At 54.5% G+C, this 21068-nt stretch overlaps 10 protein-coding genes across 10 annotated transcripts; 6 read left to right on the top strand and 4 right to left on the bottom strand.

Annotated features, from left to right (window-relative positions):
* Positions 1-115: 115 nt before the first annotated feature.
* Positions 116-1024, bottom strand: SNOG_14612 (hypothetical protein). The gene is made up of 3 exons (XM_001804742.1): positions 761-1024; positions 481-646; positions 116-428 (listed from the first exon to the last, which is right to left on the bottom strand). Exons 1-3 carry the CDS (start codon positions 924-926, stop codon positions 338-340), a joined length of 423 nt encoding a protein of 140 aa, XP_001804794.1. The 5' UTR covers positions 927-1024; the 3' UTR covers positions 116-337.
* A 284-nt stretch (positions 1025-1308) lies between these two features.
* SNOG_14611 (hypothetical protein) lies at positions 1309-2211 on the top strand. The gene is made up of 3 exons (XM_001804741.1): positions 1309-1453; positions 1601-1893; positions 1946-2211. The coding sequence occupies exons 1-3, from the start codon at positions 1398-1400 to the stop codon at positions 1999-2001; spliced, it is 405 nt and encodes a 134-aa protein (XP_001804793.1). The 5' UTR covers positions 1309-1397; the 3' UTR covers positions 2002-2211.
* Positions 2212-2613: 402 nt separating this feature from the next.
* Positions 2614-3349, bottom strand: SNOG_14610 (hypothetical protein). The gene is made up of 5 exons (XM_001804740.1): positions 3270-3349; positions 3077-3209; positions 2923-3001; positions 2812-2853; positions 2614-2763 (listed from the first exon to the last, which is right to left on the bottom strand). Exons 1-5 carry the CDS (start codon positions 3290-3292, stop codon positions 2741-2743), a joined length of 300 nt encoding a protein of 99 aa, XP_001804792.1. The 5' UTR covers positions 3293-3349; the 3' UTR covers positions 2614-2740.
* A 233-nt stretch (positions 3350-3582) lies between these two features.
* SNOG_20162 (hypothetical protein) lies at positions 3583-4378 on the top strand. The gene is made up of 4 exons (XM_001804739.1): positions 3583-3734; positions 3783-3841; positions 3892-3963; positions 4014-4378. Exons 1-4 carry the CDS (start codon positions 3609-3611, stop codon positions 4030-4032), a joined length of 276 nt encoding a protein of 91 aa, XP_001804791.1. The 5' UTR covers positions 3583-3608; the 3' UTR covers positions 4033-4378.
* A 104-nt stretch (positions 4379-4482) lies between these two features.
* On the top strand, positions 4483-5449 carry SNOG_14609 (hypothetical protein; the record flags this gene model as incomplete). The annotated part of the gene is made up of 2 exons (XM_001804738.1): positions 4483-5070; positions 5124-5449. 2 exons carry the CDS (start codon positions 4483-4485, stop codon positions 5235-5237), a joined length of 702 nt encoding a protein of 233 aa, XP_001804790.1. The 3' UTR covers positions 5238-5449.
* A 1720-nt stretch (positions 5450-7169) lies between these two features.
* SNOG_14608 (hypothetical protein) lies at positions 7170-8149 on the bottom strand (the record flags this gene model as incomplete). Its single annotated transcript, XM_001804737.1, has 4 exons — positions 7170-7214; positions 7275-7385; positions 7469-8046; positions 8095-8149. 4 exons carry the CDS (start codon positions 8147-8149, stop codon positions 7170-7172), a joined length of 789 nt encoding a protein of 262 aa, XP_001804789.1.
* A 95-nt stretch (positions 8150-8244) lies between these two features.
* Positions 8245-9701, top strand: SNOG_14607 (hypothetical protein; the record flags this gene model as incomplete). The annotated part of the gene is made up of 3 exons (XM_001804736.1): positions 8245-8807; positions 8863-9154; positions 9270-9701. The coding sequence occupies 3 exons, from the start codon at positions 8245-8247 to the stop codon at positions 9699-9701; spliced, it is 1287 nt and encodes a 428-aa protein (XP_001804788.1).
* A 636-nt stretch (positions 9702-10337) lies between these two features.
* On the top strand, positions 10338-15077 carry SNOG_14606 (hypothetical protein; the record flags this gene model as incomplete). The annotated part of the gene is made up of 2 exons (XM_001804735.1): positions 10338-13772; positions 13968-15077. The coding sequence occupies 2 exons, from the start codon at positions 10338-10340 to the stop codon at positions 15075-15077; spliced, it is 4545 nt and encodes a 1514-aa protein (XP_001804787.1).
* A 1279-nt stretch (positions 15078-16356) lies between these two features.
* Positions 16357-19116, top strand: SNOG_14605 (hypothetical protein; the record flags this gene model as incomplete). The annotated part of the gene is made up of 5 exons (XM_001804734.1): positions 16357-16381; positions 16469-17568; positions 17631-17715; positions 18143-18805; positions 18983-19116. 5 exons carry the CDS (start codon positions 16357-16359, stop codon positions 19114-19116), a joined length of 2007 nt encoding a protein of 668 aa, XP_001804786.1.
* On the bottom strand, positions 18979-20744 carry SNOG_14603 (hypothetical protein; the record flags this gene model as incomplete). The annotated part of the gene is made up of 4 exons (XM_001804733.1): positions 18979-19626; positions 19678-19795; positions 19848-20320; positions 20373-20744. 4 exons carry the CDS (start codon positions 20742-20744, stop codon positions 18979-18981), a joined length of 1611 nt encoding a protein of 536 aa, XP_001804785.1.
* Positions 20745-21068: the final 324 nt, after the last annotated feature.

Genomic DNA, 21068 nt, shown 5'->3' with positions numbered 1-21068 from the left:
AGTCTGTCCAAAGAACGGGCTTACAAATGGCCGGTCAGTGTAAGATTACGGTGTAGCCGTGACCTGTTCATTAAGCGTGTAGCAAATTCAAGAAATGGGCGATGGAGATGGAAGATGAAGTTTGAAGAATTGATTCGTTCCCGTCTGCTGTGGTATAATATACAGACCCAGTGATGATGGACCTCGTAGTCAAATCATGACTCGAATGACGAGAAACAAGCAAACCGACCCATGATCACATTATCGGAAATGACCCATGAACACCGCACCCCATAGCCTGCTCATCGGAAAAGACAAGCGAAGAAACCCAAAGAAAGACACGTCGAAGAAAGGCACTCTATTTGGTGGATGAAGAGTACTTTGTGACGGCCTTGGTGCCCTCAGAGACGGCGTGCTTGGCGAGTTCACCGGGTAGGATCAGACGGACTCTGCAGAGTTGTTAGCGTATGCACATGGAAGATGCGATTCAGAGAAACGTACGAGGTCTGGATCTCGCGCGACGAGATGGTGGACTTCTTGTTGTATGCGGCAAGCTTGGAGGCCTCAGTGGCGACGCGCTCGAAGATGTGCGTTGTGGTGACGAACGAGTTCAGGATGCTCATGGCGCGGTTGGAGATACCAGTGTCGGGGTGGACCTGCTTGAGAACTGTGGAAACGCGTCAGCAAATACTGCTGAATGGAATCGGATGCAGCGGATGCATTGGAAGGCAATGCAAGAGCTGCATGTCGCGCTCGTGACGCGTCAATGGCAGAAACTCACCCTTGTAGATGTATGAGGAGTAGGTCTCCTTCCTGGTCTTGGTGCGCTTCTTCTTCTCGCCAGAGGGAGCGGCGGTCTTCTTGCCAGCCTCCTTCTTCTCAACGGGTGCCTTTCCAGCCGGGGCCTTGCCGCCGGTGGTGGGAGTCTTCTGCGCTTTGGGAGGCATTTTTGGTAAAGGTGGGGGAGGTGAAATGTGGTTTGAAAGTGGGCGGGTTGGGTGAGATGCAGCTGGTGTGGGTGGGTAAGTCGAGAGTTGCGATGGATGGAGACTTTAGGTCGTCGACGGCGGGGGACGCGCTACTTATGGAGAGCGCGCTCGCTGTTGTGATCCAGCAGGCGCGAGATGGCCCGAGCGCGGGGGTCGCTGCTGGTTTGGGCGGCTAAGCGAGGCCAGTGTTGATTCAGTGCGCGTGGGGCCGTGGATCAACCTGCCTCACCAGCCCTCGTCGCGCTAGGCCGCACAGGTTGATCTCGCGCCCACCACAACACGCTTGCCAGTCCTTATAAGACCGCCCCGCCCCCCGACAGCTGCCCTTCATCCATCGTCTCGACTCCCCACGCCCACGCACATCGCCAGCCCATCTCAACCCACCACTCTTACCTCACCCAAAACAACCACCCCATCCAAACCATCAAAATGACTGGAGGCAAGTCCGGAGGCAAGGCCAGCGGCTCCAAGTCCAGCGCCCAATCGTGAGTTTTGACCTCTTCGCGCATTAGCTGCATTGCCTTTGGCGCATTTTCGCGCCTTTTGGCTGCAATTTGCCATTGTTCGACGCGTCTTTCCATTGGGTTGACGCGTCTTTTTCCATCGCATTTCATCATCTAACAATTGCACAGTCGTTCATCCAAGGCCGGTCTCGCTTTCCCCGTCGGTCGTGTCCACCGTCTCCTCCGCAAGGGCAACTATGCTCAGCGTGTCGGTGCCGGCGCTCCCGTCTACCTTGCCGCTGTCCTTGAGTACCTGGCGGCTGAGATCCTCGAGTTGGCTGGAAACGCCGCTCGCGACAACAAGAAGACCCGTATCATCCCCCGCCATCTCCAGCTCGCCATCCGCAACGACGAGGAGCTGAACAAGCTTCTTGGACACGTCACCATCGCCCAGGGTGGTGTTCTCCCCAACATTCACCAGAGTACGTCTTGCGCATGTCCAGTCTCGATTCCAATTGCTAACTCTTCTTCCAGACTTGCTGCCCAAGAAGACCGCCAAGCCAGGCAAGGGTCCTTCGCAGGAGCTCTAAGCGCATTTTGCTTTCGAGTTTCCAAGTTCATGGCGCGGTTTCATCATGGGTCTTTTCTTTTTCAATGATAATGGGAGTCGGTCTGGGTCTGGGTTCATGGCTTTCCACGGGGTTTATACCAGAGCTGTATATTAGCTGGTCGCATCGAACGACCACTGGCTCATGAGCTGAATCGAGCGATATCACTTCAACAAGACCATTTGACCTGTGAAGATTTTTTCATATTGATGACTTCTAGCATGGCGAGGTTGCGCGGCAATTGGCAACGATTTTGGGCGTTCGCGCTTACTCGCCAACGGCGTCTGGCGGGCCGCAACGATAGGTGCACGATGCCATGGCTACCCCAACCACTGGGCGTTAGAAACGGGCGCTGCTGGTCAAGGACGGAACTCAGATGCCGCTTGCATATTACACAAATGGCTGCTCTTTTGACTTGTACGCGCGGAGCTGTTTGGGGGCAAAGCAAACTACGGCGATGGCAGAATGTAGTCGACATTTGGAACCCGTCAATTATGATTGGCTGAAGATTGCTTTCATGTGCTCGAGACGAACATGTCAAATTGTGGAACGGCGGATTCATGTTTGGTCGAGACAAACATTTCAGATATATACATATGCAGTAATGGTAGATTTAAGTTTGATTGCACTGAGTTCCTAGCACGCTACTGTGGGGTGCAGCGTAGACAATATATGTACAAACTGCTTCCATGATAGGCCTCCAGCCCGCGTGCTTGGGCGTCTACAAAATCAACTTTGGGGGCGCTGCAGCCAATCAGCACACGATCAAAGAACAGCTGTAGGCAGACTCACGGTCAAGAATGGGGCAAGGCAAGTTGCGCTCGTACTTGGATCCTGCATGTTCCGTCAGTTCTGCTGTATCCGCGGCCGGGGCGGATATGTATCCGAAATGCAGCAACGAACCTCCTGGTGCCGTGGGTGGGCGGTATGGGTCGGGGTGCTTCCACTTCTCCAGCAACAACTCGGTCTCCTTGATCAGCTCCTGCGCAGAGGCGTCAGTTCCTGGTTTAACTATGGTTGGGACACGCATTGTCGGTTCTGATGGCGGGGAACGCACCCTCTGCTGTCGGGGCTCTGTGATGTTTCTCTTGGCTTCGAAGAGACTGCGGATGTACAAGGCCTGTCCGCGCCAGAGGTATCGATGGACGCTCCAGTCGAGGGCAAGCTTGAGGGACCGCCTGTAGAGGCGTCTGCTTCTCGGTCAGTGGCTGGCTATGGCGGGCGGCGGGGGAGGGGGAGGGCTGGCGTACAGGACGTGGACTCGGGAGCTCATGGCGACGCGACGCGGTGTCTTCGCATCGGCCGTCAATGGGGAGTCGGTGGGTTGTGGTCGCAATGCGTGTCGGCTCGGCAGCGTCCCAAGGTTGTTTCGAAGCTGTGAGGTTGGCCGGTCTGTGCGCCGGCTTTGGACTCGCACCTCTGACGTCCACCCAGGTGCCGGCGCAGCCCTGTCGTAGCCCAGCAATAAATCCCTCTCCCCGTCTTCGTCCACATCGAGCTTTGTCTACCCGTACTCTTTCTTTTTCCTCGCCATCGCTGGTCGCTCATACGTCCATCATGTCTGGTCAGCAGTGTCTCCGCCGTCTGCCATGCGCCGTGCGATCTGTTCCAACTCTGCGCGCAGGTGCGCGAGCTGTGAACAGACTGCCGGCTGCGCGTTCCTACTCTGCCATCTCCAAAGCAACCTCCTCTGGACTCATGGGCCAGGCGTCGAGGTCGGTACTGCCATTCAGCGGCTCAGAGCCATGCTAAATCTCTCCCAGGCGTCCTGGGCAGCTCTCCACACAACAGCTATGGGGCGTCCAACAGACACGAAGCTATGGTGCGTACACCTGCGGACAATGCCTGCGCATACACTGACTCCACATGCAGCCGACACCGTCGTCAAGGTGCCGCAGATGGCCGAGTCCATCACCGAGGGAACTTTGAAGCAATGGTCAAAACGTGCGTGCCCCATGCAGTCACCAACAATAACCGGCACTAATGCCCAGCAGAGGTCGGCGACTACGTTGAGCAAGATGAGGAGATTGCAACCATCGAAACGGACAAAATCGACGTTTCCGTCAACGCGCCCGAAGCTGGAACCATCAAGGAGTTCCTGGTCAACGAGGAAGACACGGTGACAGTCGGCCAGGAACTGGTCAAGCTCGAGCTTGGTGGCGAGCCCTCGGGCGGCAAGCAGCAGGAGGCCTCGCAGGAGCCCAAGGAGGCTGCATCAAAGGACCAGGAGACATCGTCGCAACCTTCTGGTGAACAGGAGCAGTCAAAGCCCCAGGAGAAGCAACCTGAGCAGCCCAAGCAAGAGTCAAACCCCGAGCCTCCTAAGCAGGAGCAAAAAGCTCAGCCACCCAAAAAGGAATCCAAGCCTGCACCACCAAAGGACGAGTCCAAGCCAGCTGTGCCCGGCAGCCGTGAGGAGCGTCGCGTGCGTCTCCCTGTTCTTGTGTGCCACAACGTTTACTGATGTCCTTACAGGTCAAGATGAACCGCATGCGTCTTCGCATCGCTGAGCGTCTAAAGCAGTCCCAGAACACTGCTGCCTCGCTTACCACCTTCAACGAGGTCGACATGTCATCTATCATGGAATTCCGCAAGCTCTACAAGGATGAGATCCTGAAGAACAAGGGTGTCAAGCTCGGCTTCATGTCCGCCTTCTCGCGCGCCTGCATCCTTGCCATGCGTGATGTGCCTGCCGTGAACGCCTCGATTGAAGGCCCTAATGGAGGTGACACCATTGTGTACCGCGACTACGTCGACATTTCCGTTGCCGTTGCGACCGAGAAGGGTCTTGTCACGCCTGTTGTCCGGAATGCCGAGAGCCTGGACATGGTTGGCATCGAGGGCGCTATCGCCGAGCTCGGCAAGAAGGCGCGCGACAACAAGCTCACCATTGAGGACATGGCTGGTGGTACATTCACCATCTCGAATGGTGGCGTTTTCGGCAGCTTGATGGGCACCCCGATCATCAACCTGCCACAGACTGCTGTTTTGGGTCTGCATGCAATCAAGGACAAGCCAGTCGCCATCAACGGCAAGGTCGAAATCAGGCCGGTAGGTTCTTCCGCGATTCCAAGTTGCGCGGCATAAGCTGACAATACCGACAGATGATGTACTTGGCCCTTACCTACGACCACAGGCTGCTTGACGGTCGGGAGGCCGTGACCTTCTTGGTCAAGATCAAGGAGTATATTGAGGACCCCAGGAAGATGCTTTTGTAGATGCTGCGTGGGCGTGAAAATACCGTGTAAAGTTTTTGTTCATTTAATCATAGATGAGCGGGCAGTGGCAGTGGGTTATTGTACATGTGTGGAACACGACGGGCTTCTTTTGGCTTGGGAATCAAAGCGCGTGGTGTATGATAGGTAGCCGATTGCATATTGAGCGTTTCTCGTCATGACTGGTGTATCAAATAAAGCAGTGTGTCTGATTATTATATCCACGTTTCGCGCTTGCTGTGAGTCGGCGCTGGAATTAATGTTTGCATACTATTGTGTTTGGCGGTTTGGTGTGTGAGGCACCTCCATGCACATGCGCACTATTTGATATCACTGGCCGCATTTATTGCTTTGTTTTCTCCGTGACGTTGGTAAATCATTCTTAGATGCAATGGCATGAGATCTGCAGCTTTTTGTGTCCTTTCAATATGTTGTTGTGCCAGGATTATTTTTTGTTCGCAATGATGTTGCTCGTTGAAACGAGGAAACTGGGATATCTTCAAACCTGCTGACAACAACACCGAAGTTCACTAGTACCGTATACAAACCACAATACTATGTAACATCATCAGCGTGACCACTAATTTATCCCAAAACAGTATATAGCTAGCTCAACATTGGTGTCGCAGGTAAAATTCACCATGTAGAACATGCATGTGCATTGAATATGTAGGACTGCGAACACCTTGGAATTTCACAATGTCGACAGAGAAGTTTCCAGAAGGCAAAACCGCAGCAATGATGACTTCGACCACAGTGTACATGTATATATTATGTCGCAGCATGGAATTAAGTCTGGAATTTGCGAACACGTCGCACGGTGCTCAAGTACCCCATGTCTTCCACCCGAGCTCCATTTTCGACCCAAGGCACAGATTCGGCACTACCCGACGGTCTCTGTTCGCTGCTAGAGGAACCTAGGACAGAGTGTACGTCCTCCAAGTAGGCCCACTCGGGAGGGTCGCAGCACCCGCTCACCAAAACCGTACGCTCAGGCGACAAGTTATACATCAGAGATTCATGCGAGGCCGGAACCAATACCTGCACCGTGTTTCTTTCCATGTCGAACCCACGCACCAAAGCAGTGCACACCATTTTGGACGTCCTGGGGTCCAAAGGCTCCACCATACCCGTGCGGTCAGACTTGTCAAAGTGCGGTATTCGGTAACGCTTCGTCCGGGGTAAGTCCGTGTACGGCGTCGGTATAGCAGATGAAGTCGACTCCACGATCTGCACAATCGAGCCGTTCAGAGCAGGAAACAACGATGCAGAATCTACCGGCTCAGAGTAGGTGGCGAACCCAACAAAGTCCTGCATTCGCTCGTCCGTGTCATCAAAGCAGAATTCCCATGGCACTAGCTCCGACATGCTAGATGAGTTCCACATTGGCTCACTCGACCTCGTTTTTGTGAGGTGAAAGTACGATTGCATGTGCATGGCTCTTAGTTCGGAATCGGTCCTCATGGAGCGTGGAGCCGGAATGTACGCAGTGACCTCATGCACAGTGCCACGATATTGCGATACGATGGTCTGCAAAGAGTGCAGCTTCGTCGCCTGCTCAACGTCAATCGTACGTGTATCACCCAGATGGACTGCGTAATGCGGCTTGAATCGCGCAATTAGTGCCGTGAGAAGACTGAAGTCAGACATGTACAATGAGCCGAGCAGTGTTGACGATCATAGGAAGCAGCGGATCTTGAGACCGGAGTGCGCTATAAGCGAGAAAGAGGTCCTCTGTACAAGCGCGAAAATAGTCTTGGTAATTCGCAGGGTTAGCAGGGACGCAGTGAGAGCGAATAGTCTCATTGAGGGCGGGTCCTGATTGGGAGAGCGGCGTGGCAGGATGCATGAAGTTCGGCTCGAGATTTAATGATCTCACCACGATTAGGGATATTTGGCCATGTGGTGTGTACTCTGGCTTCGAAGGATCAAGGTCTAGATAGCATACAGCTGGTAGGGATCGAGCTGCTTTGCCTTGGCCTGTGAGATATCGGTTCAGCAATCGCCGAACGAAGGTAGACTTTCCACTAGCAGAAGCACCAACAGCGACGACAACAGAGGGATCAGCTGCACATTCCTCGACAGCGCGAAGCCAGTCTTCGGGACATGATTCAGAAATAAGAGGTCGAGCGAGCGGATCAGCATCCGAGTCTGTTATCTAGTGATGGTGTTAACGATGCATGGGTCATATCCGCAGACGCGTTAGGCTGCTGGGAGAGAGGGAGAGCACCTACAACACGGAAGGAACGCGAGCCTCTGGCTCCTGTGGGCACGTTCCAGACGTCGGCAAACAGTGAAGCGGTCTCTGCGAGCGGCGTAGAGTTGGCACAATGCAAGAATTGCACATGGTTCATTCCATCCAGGCCTCTGAACTTGGAGATGGGGTGTGTTGCCGGTACATGTGCAGTATAGATCTGGTCTTGCTGCCCATCGCGGGACACGGCTCCAATATTGGCGCCGTTGACATGGATTGCGCCTCTCAAGACCCTGAACTGAAAGCAGCCGACAAGCGAGATGGTTGTATGCTTGCTCAGCTTGACAGTCAGCTCCTTGGGCGTGTCAGATATAATGTTTTGGGCTTCATTTCGCCAAGTGCATAGCTTCACGTTTTGCTGAAGTGGCAGAGGTTCGTCTTCCTGTTCCGACTCTTCATGCTCAATGATTGGACTCTGCGGCAGAGAAGTCACAGGCTCCGGCACGGGACCCAGCTCGGGCACGGCTTGCGGCACCGCGAGACTTGTTACAGCTGCTTCTGCTCGCAGTCTAGCTGCTGCGATGGCACTCAATGGCTTTCCACTAGAAGCAGGAGCGCCTGGAAGCAATTAGACCACGGATGCATGCAGGCAACTTGTAGACGTACCTGCAGACGGAGGGGCCGCAGCAACGTCCTCTGTTCGCCGTCTCTTTCCTGGCATGTTGCAATGTTTTCATCCAGAAGCACGACTCATCTGCATCGCTGCATGCTGAAAGATTGAACATGTGCTTAGCGCAGCTCTAGCGCGTGCGGCTAATGCAGGCGCGGGGGAAGATCCATGCGCGCCGACAAAAAAGTTGCGCCAGCTTCAAGCAACTCTCCGCGCGCATTGGACATGGACCAGCGTACACAATCAAGGACATGAAGAGAACATACGTGCCCGTTCCCGGCTCTAAGCCGAAGCCGAAAGCCAAAGACACGCCCTCGAAGGTGCAATTGAGCCAGGAATTCATTGGCAGCGACTCCGACTCCCCAGCCGAGACGGCGCCCAAGCCGAAGCCGAAGACGACCATCGCCGTACACCGACCAACCGCAGCGGCCAAATCGAAGGAGAAGCCGAGTAAAAAGGACACTGCGGCGCCAAAGCCCCAGCCAAAAGCGAAGCCTGCACCAAAAGAGCCTACGCCGGCGACGGTCGTGACCCAAGCGCAAGCTGACGAGCTTTCGACCCCAGAACAGACGGACGATGACGATGTACCGACGCGAGACATACAGACGAAGCTTGCGGAGAGGGATGCAAGCGCGAGCGAAAGCGACAGTGGCAGCAGCGACAGTGGCAGCAGCGACGAATCTTTTGCAAATGAAGCACCCCAACTTGCGCAAGCGTATGTGATGCTTCCATGTCCGCGAAATGTGCCTACTGACACGCTGCAGGCAAGCGCGACCATCGCAAACGCAGCCACATAGCGTAGAGTTCCGCCCAGCGCAGGCGTTCGTGCCACCCAAAGGCTTCACTGCTGTGACCTGCAACGACAAGACCATGTCTAAGTCGGCGCGCATCTTCGACAACCTTGAGGGCAAGCAGATATGGCACATCACAGCACCTGTAGGTGTCTCGTTGAACGACCTGAAGGAGATAGCCATGGACAGTGCCCTGAACGGTGGAGCTGTTTTGCAGCACAAGGGCACGAGCTACGGCTTCTCAACATCAGAAGAGAGAGAGCATGTTAGCTGCGAAGTCATGGTTCCTCACAAGAACGGATACAAAGCTGGTAAGATGTGCAATGACACGGGTCGAGCCTCATCATTGACATGCATCAGTTAGCACGCCAATATCGCAGAGTCTCCGTCTCCAGGCTGCGGTCCAGCTTCCCAAGTTGACCTCTCTCCAAGCTGACCAGAATACTGGCTCAGAAGCGGCAGCTTCCATCACACGATCTACTATTCGCGCACCTCGACCACAGCTGAAAGGCCTGAAGATGCGCTTTCTTCCGATCGGTTTCGGTAGCGGAGACATAGGAACGCTCGGAGATTCGGACAGCGAAGGAGACACGCCACAAGAGACGGCAGGGCTCGGAATGCCCAACGAGCTCAATCTGCCGTCGCGGAAGGAGAAGCGGAAACACACCGAGTTGAACGGAGACAGCAGGATAGAACCGCCATCGAAGAAACCCAAGAAGCCTCGGACTGCCGAGGATGTCCAGCGCAAGGAGGAGCGCAGAGCAAGGAAGGAGAAAAAGCGTGCCCAAGCTTCGGTGGAATCGAAATCTTGAATCGATCAGAGAGGGAAGAAAACTATGTCACAAAACCTGGGGGCGACCGACGTTGTGGAGAATTACAACATGGACATGAATACCCGCAAAAGTGTCGCGGCGGCAGTCTACGGTAGGCGTCTAATGTGCGAGCGTTAGCGGGAGAGGATATGGCTATTCCATAGTCAATGACGTGAGGTTTCAAGCGTTGGCGCGAGTAGCTTGGCCAGGAGTATTGCGAATGGGTGCTGAGGAGGGGAAGCAGCGCGGTTTATGCAGTATAGGTACCTGGAATATGCCAAGTGTGGTGCATATAATAAGTTCGCACCAATTTCTGCATTTCCTAACAACAAGAAGACTAAATCATGACGTGCTGGGGATGTGCCCGGGCTCAAATGTGTGGAAGGTGCGGCGTTTGCGGCGTTCGCGGCTAGAGAACGTTCACGCCGTTGTAGCAGTCGCGCCCAAGGCAAGCACGGACCTACTCAGGTAAACACGTCGCTAGCGCGACGAACAACAGAGCAGAGAGGGAGAGCGGACCTCGTGCTTTTGCCGACGCTGCATCTCGGCACTCGACCCAAATCACTATGCTGATGACCTCGCGAACCACTTCAGATCGACGCGACTTCCTCATACGCACCGTGCGCACTCGCTCAAATGGCCGCCCCCAGTGCGCCAGCGACCTCGACCGACGACTTTCCCAGTTCCGCACCCTCTTCACCGTCACCAGCACATGGACCCTTGGACGACATGGCGCATAGCGTCTCCGAAACCGACCATGTCAAGAGCTCCAATGCGCCCGACTTGGACCTACCGCCCCTGCCCACTGACGGCGAAGACAGCTTCCTGCAGCAAGACTTTAACGAGGGCAACACGCATGCCGACGGCAGTGTGCTCACGGACCACGAGATGAAGCGCCAGCTTATGGACCTCGAGTCGAGCTTCCTGCCCGAAGCCCCTGCGCAGGCCGAGGCAGCGCGGGGTTTGTCTGGAGCGGACGACACCTACCTGTTCGGCGGCTCACCAGGAACCGCGCGTCCACAGTCGCCCGAGGCACAGTCCGACGCCGACCTGCAAAGGGTCATGGCCAATCTGGAAGAGATGACCAAGCCGAAGAAGAAGCCCAAGAAGCTCGAGGTGCGGAGCGGAAACACGCCGACCAAGCCCACCCATGACCCCGACTCCTCGATCCTGTCCGACGAACCACCCACGCCGGCGGACGCATACAAGACGCCCGCGGCTCGGCGGCTGGACTTTGGCGATGAGGACTCACCGGATGATGCTGCTGCTGCTTCAACCTCAGAGGCCGCGCCGTCCTCGCCCTCTGCGGACGCTGCGCTGCGCAACCAGTCGCGGACAACCGTGGGAGGCTCTGCCGACGGCAACGAGTCAGGACCAGACGGCTCAAGCGATGCGCAAGTCTTCGGAGGCGCTGAGATGAAAGAAGTGGACCATTCCCTGCGTCCGACGTCGAGCGCCTCGACCGTGAAGGCCCCGGACTTTACTCAGCTCGAAGAAGCATCGTCGCTTCTCACCTCAGATCACGACCTCAGCATGGAGAGTCTCGCCGTTCCTCACCCAGCCTCCGCGTCCCTAACGTCACCAAGCTCAAAGAAGCGACCGAGCTTCCTGCAGAACCGCCATTCAAGCCAGCGCTCATCGGTGTCTTCCTTCACGAATCGTTCAGATGCGTCTGGCGATGGTGCTAGTACAGCCAGTCTCGGCGCAGACTATGCCTTGCAGACAGGCGGCGCAGTGCCTCGATCAGTGCCACATAGGAGCAGCCTAGGTCTTTCAAGGCTACCCAGTCTCGGCAGCATCGCATCGTCAATGTCTGGGTATAGTGACACCAATCCTTGGGAAAAGCATCGGAGCTTTAGTAACAACTCGCTCTCTGGCCTGCTCCATCCGGATGCAAGTCTGGGCCGACTTGATGAAGAACACCCCGGCGTTGGGACCCCTCCGGAGACGCCACGTGCTCCAAGCGTGCAGGCTTCTGCTCCAACCGACACTGTCATCGCCAGACACGTACAGGATATCCAGGTGCCCGATACTATCGCTCGCGAGTTCCGTGCAAAGCATTCGCGATCACCGGATAAGCGACACATGGCCACTCCTTTTACGCGGAGTAAACACAACCTGACCCTCAAGGAGCAGAACAGTAAAATCGACAAGCTCAGCAAAGAGAACTTCGACCTGAAACTCAAGATCCACTTCCTTGACCAGGCGTTACAGAACCGATCTGACGAGGGCGTCAAGGACATGATCTCCAAGAACGTCCAGTTACAGACCGACCTTGCGACTGAAAAGAAAGAGACCCAGTCATTGCGGAAAAAGCTACGAGATCTCGAGCGCAGACTGAAAGCGCACGAGGAAGGACTGGTGCCAACAAGAGAGATCGGCAGTGGCTCTGACGATGGCAAGAGTGACGGCTCGGAGCGACAGGCTGAGCTCGAAGAAGAGATCGAATTTCTCCGCGAGCGTTTAGAAAGCACAGAGACCATTGTCGAGCAGTGGAAGCAGGAAGCTCTTCAGAAAGAAGCTGACACCCGGCGAATGGCAGACTACATAAAAACCATGAGGGACAAGAGCCCATCAGGAGAATCTGCTAGCCGCGATGAGGCTATGTTGAGAGAAGACATTGAAGAGGAACGTGCTCGACGTGAACAGGTCGAGACCCGATGCCAGCAAGCCGAGATTGAGAGTGAAAACCTTCGAGCTGAGGTGCAGCGACTGAAGACGCAGAACGCACAACTGCAGCAACAACCTGCGACGAACCACCACATCAACAAAATTTACAACAGCACTCGGCGAATCCATCAGTCGTTTACATCTCGATCTCAGTCAGGCTCCGAGGGCAACAATGAGCAGGCCGCTCCACTGTCTATTGGTGGCACAAGCGGAACCTTGGTCGATCAGTTGCAGAGCGATAACGACAAACTGCAGCGCGACCTCCATGCTCAGGTCTCTATGCTTACCTCGAGAAATCGCGAGAACTTGCGCCTCCGTGAAGAGAACGAAGGCTTGAAATTGACCATCCGTCGTGGAGATGCCGGATCGGTCGCCGGCGACAGTATCCTCGAACGATCGATATCGCGCAACCACATGCGGTCTGTATCTAGGGCGAGCGGTGGCACACGCGTTACCCAGATCAGTGACCCAGAACGAGAAGATCTCGAAAGCAAGTATGCTACACTGAGGGACGAGCTGTCCCAAATGAAACTGTCTTACAAGGAACTCGATGATCAACTTAACGGACACTTGGACATGCTGGAAACCGCAGAGAACAAAGTTACAGAGCTTGAGAAAGAAATCGAAGCTTCCACAGAGGATCTACAAGCACTTTCGAACGAAAGAGACGAGGCTTTGGAAATGTTGCAGGACAAGGAGCAGGAGTGCGAGGAACTCAGACAGGAGGCACTCGACACAGTCCAGCGACTCGAAAACGAACTTGACCAGAGACAACAAGAACGCGAACGACTTATAATCGAGCTCGAAAACACAACGGAGGACTTCAATGCACTGCAGCAAGAGATGAAGAACGTAAGCGAGAGTCTGTTGAATCTCGAGGACGATCGAGACGCTAGTCTGCGAAAGATTCACACTCTGGAGAGCGAGCTTGCAGATGCCAACCACGAATTGGGCAGACAAGACAAGCTTCTCAACGATGAGAGATCAAAGACAGAAAGACTTGAAGTTCAATTGGAGACCTGCCAAGGGGAGATTGATTTCCTGCGCGAGGAACAAGAGGGAGACAAGATAAAGATTGGCGAGCTGGAGTCTGCGTACAACAATGCTCAAATCACCATACAAGATGGCAAGGAACGCCTGCGAGACCTCGAAGAGCGATTTGCCGGGGAACGTCAGCAGCGTGACGTACTGGAGAATCAAGGGAAGCAGGAAGCAGAAAAGATTATCAACGAGCTCAATGGACAGCTGTCCAAGCTCAAGGAAGACGCCAGGAGGTTACGGAAAAATCTTTCAAGCAAGGAAGTAGAGGCTTCAACCTGGAAACAGCGACTCGAGGAGCTTGAGCAAGGCCTTCGTGACTCTCTCGGCAACCCCAACGGGTCGAGACCCAGTCTTTTCAAAGTATGTAAAGACACCCCCGCTAAGAAGCTGAATTCTAACATGCCACCAAGGATATTTCGAAGTTGCAACGCGACCTTGAGACTATCACGCAGGAGCTTGAGATCACCAAGAACGACCTCACGGAAAAGGACCGCTTGCTTCGCAACCGTGATACACTATTGGAGAACACCGGACTCGAGAGCCGTCGACTCGCAGAGCTACTTTGAACGCGAGCGCCAGGCCCGACGTCAAGAGCAAAACAATTACGAGACAGCAAAGCGGGGCCATCAGTCAGTCAGCAAGACGGTGCAGCAGCACGAAACCAGAGTACTCGAGCTGGAAACACTTCGCAGCCAAGACCGCCAAAGACTTCACGGTCTTGAGAGGCAGTACAAGGAGCAGTTGCTCGAGCGTAATAATTTGCTCTACGCGTTGTGGAACCGCCTGTCCACACTGTGTGGTGCCGAGTGGTGTCGCAATAACGCTCTTGTTAATGGTGAGCTTACTTCCATGGAGCTCATATCCAAGAACATCCAGGGTTTCAACAAGAACATAATCTTGGCTGTCAAGACCGTTGAGGGCATCATTGGAGGCTTTAAGATCCGGATACGAACAATGGAGAAAGATTTGATCCGGGACTACCAAACTCTGGAGCATACTCTAGATGTTCGTGTCAAGCGATTGGATCAGCTCGAAAGGATGGTCCAGGCACAGCGACAATCCATGTCGATTGGTCGACCAAGTACCGTCCGTGGCGGGCTTGTTGACGTCAACTCCACAGAAGTAACAAAGCTTCGAACGGAGAACAAGAATCTGCGCACAGAAGTCCAGACCCTTCGTGCCATCACCACAACTACGCAATCCGGCAATGAAGTCATCGTCAGCCGTTCGCCCTCCCGCAATGGCTCGCCGACGTCAACGAAACGAGCTAGCATGGCACAAACCCTTCTCCGCGCGCAGTCCGCTTCCGTCGTTGAACAGCTCCAAAACCAACCAACAGGGCACCCGTACCCCGCAGCAGGACCGCTTCAACCTAGTGAGCAGAAATGGATACATCGTCTCAAGGAGCTGGAGCGCCGATTGAAAGCCGAGCGAGAAGCCAGACTTCTCGATCGCAGTGGTGCGAGGAAGCGTCTGGAACAGAAAGTCGAAGAAAATGCCGATCTACGAGCCATGCTAGAAAAGGAGCGAGAGCTAAAGGGCGAAGACGGGGAAAGTGTAATCAGAAGTGCATCGGCCGCCGGAAGCCGCACCGGTAGAAGTGGGCGACAAAGCGTGGCTCCCAGCATGAGACAGGAGCGTGAAGAGTCATCGGACATGTATTAGTACGCGGATGGTGTAAAGATTTTAGGACGGGGCGTGTTTATTTTTCTTCTTCCTTCTAGGGTTCTTCACGATGCGATGTATTATTGGCATATACTTTGGGATTTGGCGTGCAGAGAGTGCTGCGATGGCATAGCTTGATGATCGGATAGGGTAAACATCAGACCAAGACTGGCGTTGGACCTTTTTTAATCGAACTTTATTTACTGGCAGCCGACATGGTGCCATTCAATGATGGTGTCGTATATTCACGTAATACGTCTTGTCAACTACGGCAAAAAGTGACCAAAGTGCAGCAGGCAGAGACTCAACGCATAGCCTGGAGTTATACGCAATATTGTCAGGCTTCAGTTGCGGCCAGCGAGACTCTGTGCATCGGTTCAGGCGTTCAGGTCGCCCCCACTCGCTTTTCGTATTGACAAGTAGCCGTAGATTGCTTCACTTGATCTGTGAGCCTCATGTATGGATGCTCTTATCGGGCTTGCCAACTTCACCTCATTCAGACCTTTGGTCGTCGGTTGCAGAGCTCTGAAGCAACATCTCCTAAATCCTTTGCACTCTCGCAGTGCTTCACTCCTCTATCCTTTATGCACTCCACTCTGACCGGATATCGAGGCACACGTGCTTCGTATAGTCTGTCTATAGCCAACTGCTTTCGCGACTGACTCACCGCTGAACCTTCAAGTACCTAGCCACTCTCAGGCTGTCGTTTTTTAGTGCGTCGGCCACTGCATCCAGGACCTATCCTCGTATGTCGCTCTCTTTCCCTCACCTCACTCTTTTGCATGTTTTGCGGGACTACTTGTTGCTTGATACGAGAGGTTTTGATACTTGCGCTATGACTTACACTCGTACTAGACGATCCTCTACCTTCTCCTCGGTCAGCGACTGTTCGGGTCGCGTTAGCTCACCTTCAATAGAGCCAGAAGCCTGGCTGCCCCAGCGATCTGCATATACCCTCACTCCAACGCCTCTTGTGCCGGCTTTTGACAAACCTCCAACAACATCTGCGATACACATCCCCACGCGAAGCGTTGAGCCACCGGACCTCTTCGTAACGCTACTCCACGATCGTGGTTCAGCGTATCGTCACAGCCCTAAAAGAGCCACGCCATATCTTACGCCGCCCAGCTTAGACGAAAGACGTTCGCTCGCACGCTCTCTCACCAGTCCGTGGACAGATAATTCTCCTTCTCAGCATTGTTCGCATGTGCGGACTACAGAACAGGAACGTTATCCAGTCAAATCGCCTAGTATAGGACGTGAATCTACTGATAGGAGCATGGTTATGAAAGCAACTAGAGTAAGTAAGCGACGGGCAGGATGTTCAACGAAGAATGCAACTAAGAGCAAGGGCAAGTCCGACGCATCTAGTCAAAGAAAAAGATCGGCAGCTGCGCTTGAGGTCGGAGACAGCCAGAAGCGCGCCTCCAAAGTTGCTAAAATTGAAGCAAAGGCGAACATCGGCGTAAAGGTGGACGCTAGTACGGCTTCACTGCCAGAAATTATCGAGCTCAGTTCGGATTCTGAGACAGGTGAAGAGCCTGAAAAGCCCGGAACCAACAAGAAAGCACGACCCAAAACTATGCTGCTCCACCTGAAGCTCCATCAGCCACATAGACCTCCTGCAAACTCCCCAGCTACGGATCGCACCCCACTGTGGATAATCCCAAAGGCGGACTCCCCGAACAGCATAACTGATTTGAAGCCTGGCCTCGAGCACGTCGCCCATGAGACCGATACGAAGGCCGAAGAGATCCAACGTCTACGGCGAGATCTGCAAGCGGCTACTGAAAGAGTTCACCGTCTAGAGCAAGAGTTGGAAAAAGAAAAGGCCAACGCGAGTTTGGAAAGGCAAAATCTGCAGATAAAACACGACCAGGAGGAGTCGAAGTTTACTCAAGGTCTCGAGGATGAGAAGGTGAGATCGCGTCGTCTTGATGGGCAGGTGCAGGATAGCTTTGTCAACAATACGAAGCTGCAGAGTGAGCTTCGAGCGTTGCGAAATCAATACGATCAAGAGAGACAAGAGCGCAAGGAGGAGCAGCGAAGACATGCAGAAGTACTGGGCGACATCTTGAAGCCCAAGGCTGAGGAGAAGAACCTGACCGAAGAGATTAAGCAAGTGAAGGAGGACAACGCACGCCTATCCGCGGAGAACATTAATCTCAAGGCGAACGCAGTACCGTCACAGAATTGCGCAATCCTCTCACCAGTCCCATCCTCCATCTCATCCGCCGATGATGATAGGAAGGAAGATAATATCCGGAAGATCTACATCAAAACGAAACGCCAATACGATGTTCTGCTAGCGGCGACAAAAAACCTCCTCACATGCACCCGATCGATGGATCTGAGCTGTTTCGGCGAATTTGGGAGTTACGTAGCCAAACTCAGGAAGGCACTGGAAGGAGAGGCCAGTTCAAGAAGTGATCGAGCGCAGATAGTGTTCAAGGAGGACGACGATATTTCTTTTGGCAGCCAGAGCTCAAGGCTATGAGACAAGTGGTTATTGGCTTCATGCTCTTGGAAGATAGGGACGGCAATACTGTGTAGCAACACGGCCTTGGTCACGAAGACATGAATTCATCCAAGCCTGTGCGTCGGCCTGGAAGGACAAAGAAGCACTCACGCGCAGAACGTATGCATGTATAATTGACAAGGGTTGAGCTTCAGCACTTTTGTGGAAAGACAAACATGTATTAATGCCATGCAATTGTTTCAAAAGCAACTCCGTATTTGGTTCAGATTACAACTTGCTCGCAAACAGAATGCAAGAGCATCAGTTTCAAGCAACGATTCGAACTATGGAGAATGGCACACACCATTCACAACGCTCTAGTGTTTCACGCACCTAAGACATTTGACTCGCTACACTTATCTTGTTCCAGAGCCTTCTCGCCCTCTTTGTCCATTGATATAAAACGACCCCGCTGCACGCGAAGTTACACACCATTGGTACTCATCCACCATGACGACCACGACCTTCGTCTCGACAGCAAGTGAGATTTCAGCCCCCCTGTCATGCATCAAGGGACTTCCAAGATCTCCTCCGAGCCTGTACGTAGATCTCGAAAGCGCAAAGCTCAGCCGTACTGGCACGATTTCCCTACTCACGCTCTACGTCTTGCCCATGGACACAGTGTATCTCACCGACATTGACAGCCTGGGTGCAGCCGGCTTCTACACACCAGCTCCTATTACTTCAGCAACAGCAACATTACCAGACCCCGTATCCGCAACAGCAGCTGGAAAGCAGACATGTCCCACTGAGCCAGTACTGACCCTCAAGTCCGTCTTGGAGTCACCCACCATACTCAAAGTCTTCTTCGACGTGCGTAACGACTCCGACGGACTCTTCGCTCACTTTGAGATTGCACTAAAGTGCGTCGAGCATCTGCAGCTCATGGAACTCGCCACTCGGTCCCGCAAACCACGCCATCATCTAGTTGGTCTAGCATGGTGCATGGAACATAACAACGGCATGTCATCTGAGGCTCGGAGGTACGCTGGGAGTGTCAAAAAGCAGGGGATCAAGCTGTTTTGCCCGGGGAAAGGTGGATCGTATGCCGTCTTCGCTGAACGTCTGTTACAGCCCATCGTCTTGGAGTATTGCGTGCAAGACGTGGTGCACATGCCCAAGTTGTGGAAAACATATCATGCAAGGATGGATGCCTTTTGGAAGGTCATGGTCAAGGAGGCGTCGGGAACAAGGATTGCGGAGATTCAAAGTGCGATTCTATCAATGACTATGTCGTGAGATGTTCCAGATTGTGCGAAACCATGCAGAGATGTACGCCCAAAAACGCCAAAGCTTTCTTGTGAATGAGAGCGTTCGTACCTCATATGCCACTTACAACGCCAAATATTGTGCAATCAAGTCCATGACCATGTTACCATCGGATCAGGCATTTCCACGACCTCGCGCAATGCCCAGCCCTTGGACATTCTTTTCTCGCTCATTGACACTGCCGCGACGACCGGCGATGGCAGATACACTCTCACTTCGTGCACTGTCCATGCTTCTCCGCATACTGCTTGAGCTGCTTCTCCGCCGCGCACGCCTTGCCTCGTCCGGATCGTGGGGATGCAGCCCGCTCGCTTTTGCAAACAGGTTCAAGACATCCGTCAAACTGATGACGCCACTTAGCCTGCCAGACAGACTGGCGCCACTGATGGCGGATGCAGAGATGGCGGGTGCCACTGCCCCCGTTCCAGCAAGGTGTGTAGGAGACGTGGAATTGACCGGCGTGGGACCAATGTGCGTTGCTGGGAGAGGTGTGATGGGTGACGGCGGAACAAGAGACGCGGGTTGCAGTGCGGGCGTTGGTGGACCCGAAGACGAGGGCGATGGGCTGTCGACAACCCACATGCGGTGTGAGCGTGTTGCCACGAGCTTCGCAACGGTGTGCGCAAGTGTGCTGTAGGGATTCACGTGGAAAACAGGGAACGAGTCCTTGCCGTCGTTCATGCCGCGTTCGGAAAGGATTACGGAGATGAAATGGATGCAGGAGGATCGCAGGAGGGGAAGCGATGTGGACTTGGTGAGGAGCTGGCGTGACGGTCAGTTGCTGGAGGGTGCTGCGGGGAGAGGCGGGCTTACTCGGACGTCCACATGGGATATGTTGCCAATGACGTTGTTCTGGGCGTCGAGGACAGGCAGTGAGGAGACGCCTTCGTTGTTCATGAGCTCGAGGGCGCTTGCAAGAGGCTTGTCGCCGCTGCACAATGTTAGTGGCTTGTTGGTAGTGGCAGCAAGGGGCGGGTGCTCACTTGATGGCCAAAACAGTTTTGGAGCCAATGGCCAGGTCCTTTATGAGTCGCGGGTACAGCTGGTCAACGTCTGGGAAGCTCTGCCTGTTCTCCCAAAAGAACTTGACCAGCTGGAGCTGCGTCAGCACCCCAATGACGTCCGTCGTGCCCTCCTCGGCCACCAGGACTCTGTGTACGCCGCTACCAAACACCTCGATAGCTTTGGTCAGGTCGGCTGTGTGTGGCAGCGTTATCAGCGGCTCCTTCTTGTTGCCCACCTCCTTGACGTCCCGCAGCGGAATCGGCTTTCCTTCGCGTCCCTTCTTGGCCAACTCATCGAAGGAGGCGACGTCTTCCTCGTCGGGGTGCGCGAGGCCGACCACGAGGAGGAGGTAGGCGTTGAGGTCGCTGTAGTCGAAGGTGCCGGTCGCGTAGCGTGTGTCCTTGGTGTCACGCAGCAGGATGACATTGGGGGCGCCATGTTGGACCAGAATCTGTGCATGTGAGCGCAAGCCCGGCCTCGTGCGCAACAACAACAAGACTCACACTGGTGGCATCCTCGACGCTCGTGTCGTACTCGACAAACCTCACCAAGCTGGGATCCACAAGCTCGCCCAGTCGCACCGAGCTCCAATCGCGAGACTGGAACTTCGCATCGCCGCCCTTGGTAGGCGGATTGTTCAGCAGCTCTTGGAGCGCCGATTGTGTGAGAGAGGGCTGCCGCGACGCGCGAGGTGACGACGGGGTGCCTCTCATCTGCTCTGCGAAGCTTCCCCGATGCGAGCGGGGATCTGGGCTGGACGCCATTTTCAGCGCCGGCGGCGGAGAGCGTCCCAATGAAGCTGTCGAGCTGGCAAGGGAGTGCAGCGGAGAGGGAATACGGCCGTCTTTCTTGGTTGCGTCGGCGTGGTCCGCCATGGTGTGAGGCAGGTACGGTGCAGCGAGGGGCGGGGCGGGGGAGGGGCGCGCTTCGACTCGTCTTCTGGCGGAGACTGCCTGTTAGAGAGTGTCAAGATGACAACGCGTCGAGACTGGGTGAGGAGGTGGAGAAGATGCAACGCAAGTCGTGTGTCCAACGTCGTCACGTCGTCTCGTCGTCGACGCCCAAAATGAAGCGGTATGGCATGCGGCGGCGGGGAGCTCGGTCATGCCCAGCCCATGCAGAATGAGAGCATGCTGAGGCTTGATTCGCTGCATGCAAACGTCGATAGAGGGTCCCGTCGCCATTGGAGACGTTTGTAA

Source organism: Parastagonospora nodorum, assembly GCF_000146915.1.
Source record: "Parastagonospora nodorum SN15 chromosome Unknown scaffold_32, whole genome shotgun sequence".
NCBI classification, from domain to species: Eukaryota; Fungi; Ascomycota; class Dothideomycetes; order Pleosporales; family Phaeosphaeriaceae; genus Parastagonospora; species Parastagonospora nodorum.
This window is presented reverse-complemented; position numbering and strand designations above follow the sequence as displayed.

Bases quoted from the DNA above. Each gene is read 5' to 3' on its own strand.
- SNOG_14610 (XM_001804740.1), bottom strand. From the start codon at position 3,292: ATGAGCTCCCGAGTCCACGTCCT. The intron at 3,210-3,269 runs GTACGCCAGCCC...ACCGAGAAGCAG, and splicing joins AGCTCCCGAGTCCACGTCCT to ACGCCTCTACAGGCGGTCCC. The intron at 2,764-2,811 runs GTGAGTCTGCCT...GATTGGCTGCAG, and splicing joins GCCTTGCCCCATTCTTGACC to CGCCCCCAAAGTTGATTTTG.
- SNOG_14612 (XM_001804742.1), bottom strand. From the start codon at position 926: ATGCCTCCCAAAGCGCAGAAGACTCCCACCACCGGCGGCAAGGCCCCG. The intron at 647-760 runs GTGAGTTTCTGC...GCGTTTCCACAG, and splicing joins CTCCTCATACATCTACAAGG to TTCTCAAGCAGGTCCACCCC. The intron at 429-480 runs GTACGTTTCTCT...ACAACTCTGCAG, and splicing joins TCGCGCGAGATCCAGACCTC to AGTCCGTCTGATCCTACCCG.
- SNOG_14611 (XM_001804741.1), top strand. From the start codon at position 1,398: ATGACTGGAGGCAAGTCCGGAGGCAAGGCCAGCGGCTCCAAGTCCAGC. The intron at 1,454-1,600 runs GTGAGTTTTGAC...ACAATTGCACAG, and splicing joins TCCAAGTCCAGCGCCCAATC to TCGTTCATCCAAGGCCGGTC. The intron at 1,894-1,945 runs GTACGTCTTGCG...CTCTTCTTCCAG, and splicing joins TCTCCCCAACATTCACCAGA to ACTTGCTGCCCAAGAAGACC.
- SNOG_20162 (XM_001804739.1), top strand. From the start codon at position 3,609: ATGCGCCGTGCGATCTGTTCCAACTCTGCGCGCAGGTGCGCGAGCTGT. The intron at 3,735-3,782 runs GTCGGTACTGCC...AATCTCTCCCAG, and splicing joins CTCATGGGCCAGGCGTCGAG to GCGTCCTGGGCAGCTCTCCA. The intron at 3,842-3,891 runs GTGCGTACACCT...CTCCACATGCAG, and splicing joins CCAACAGACACGAAGCTATG to CCGACACCGTCGTCAAGGTG.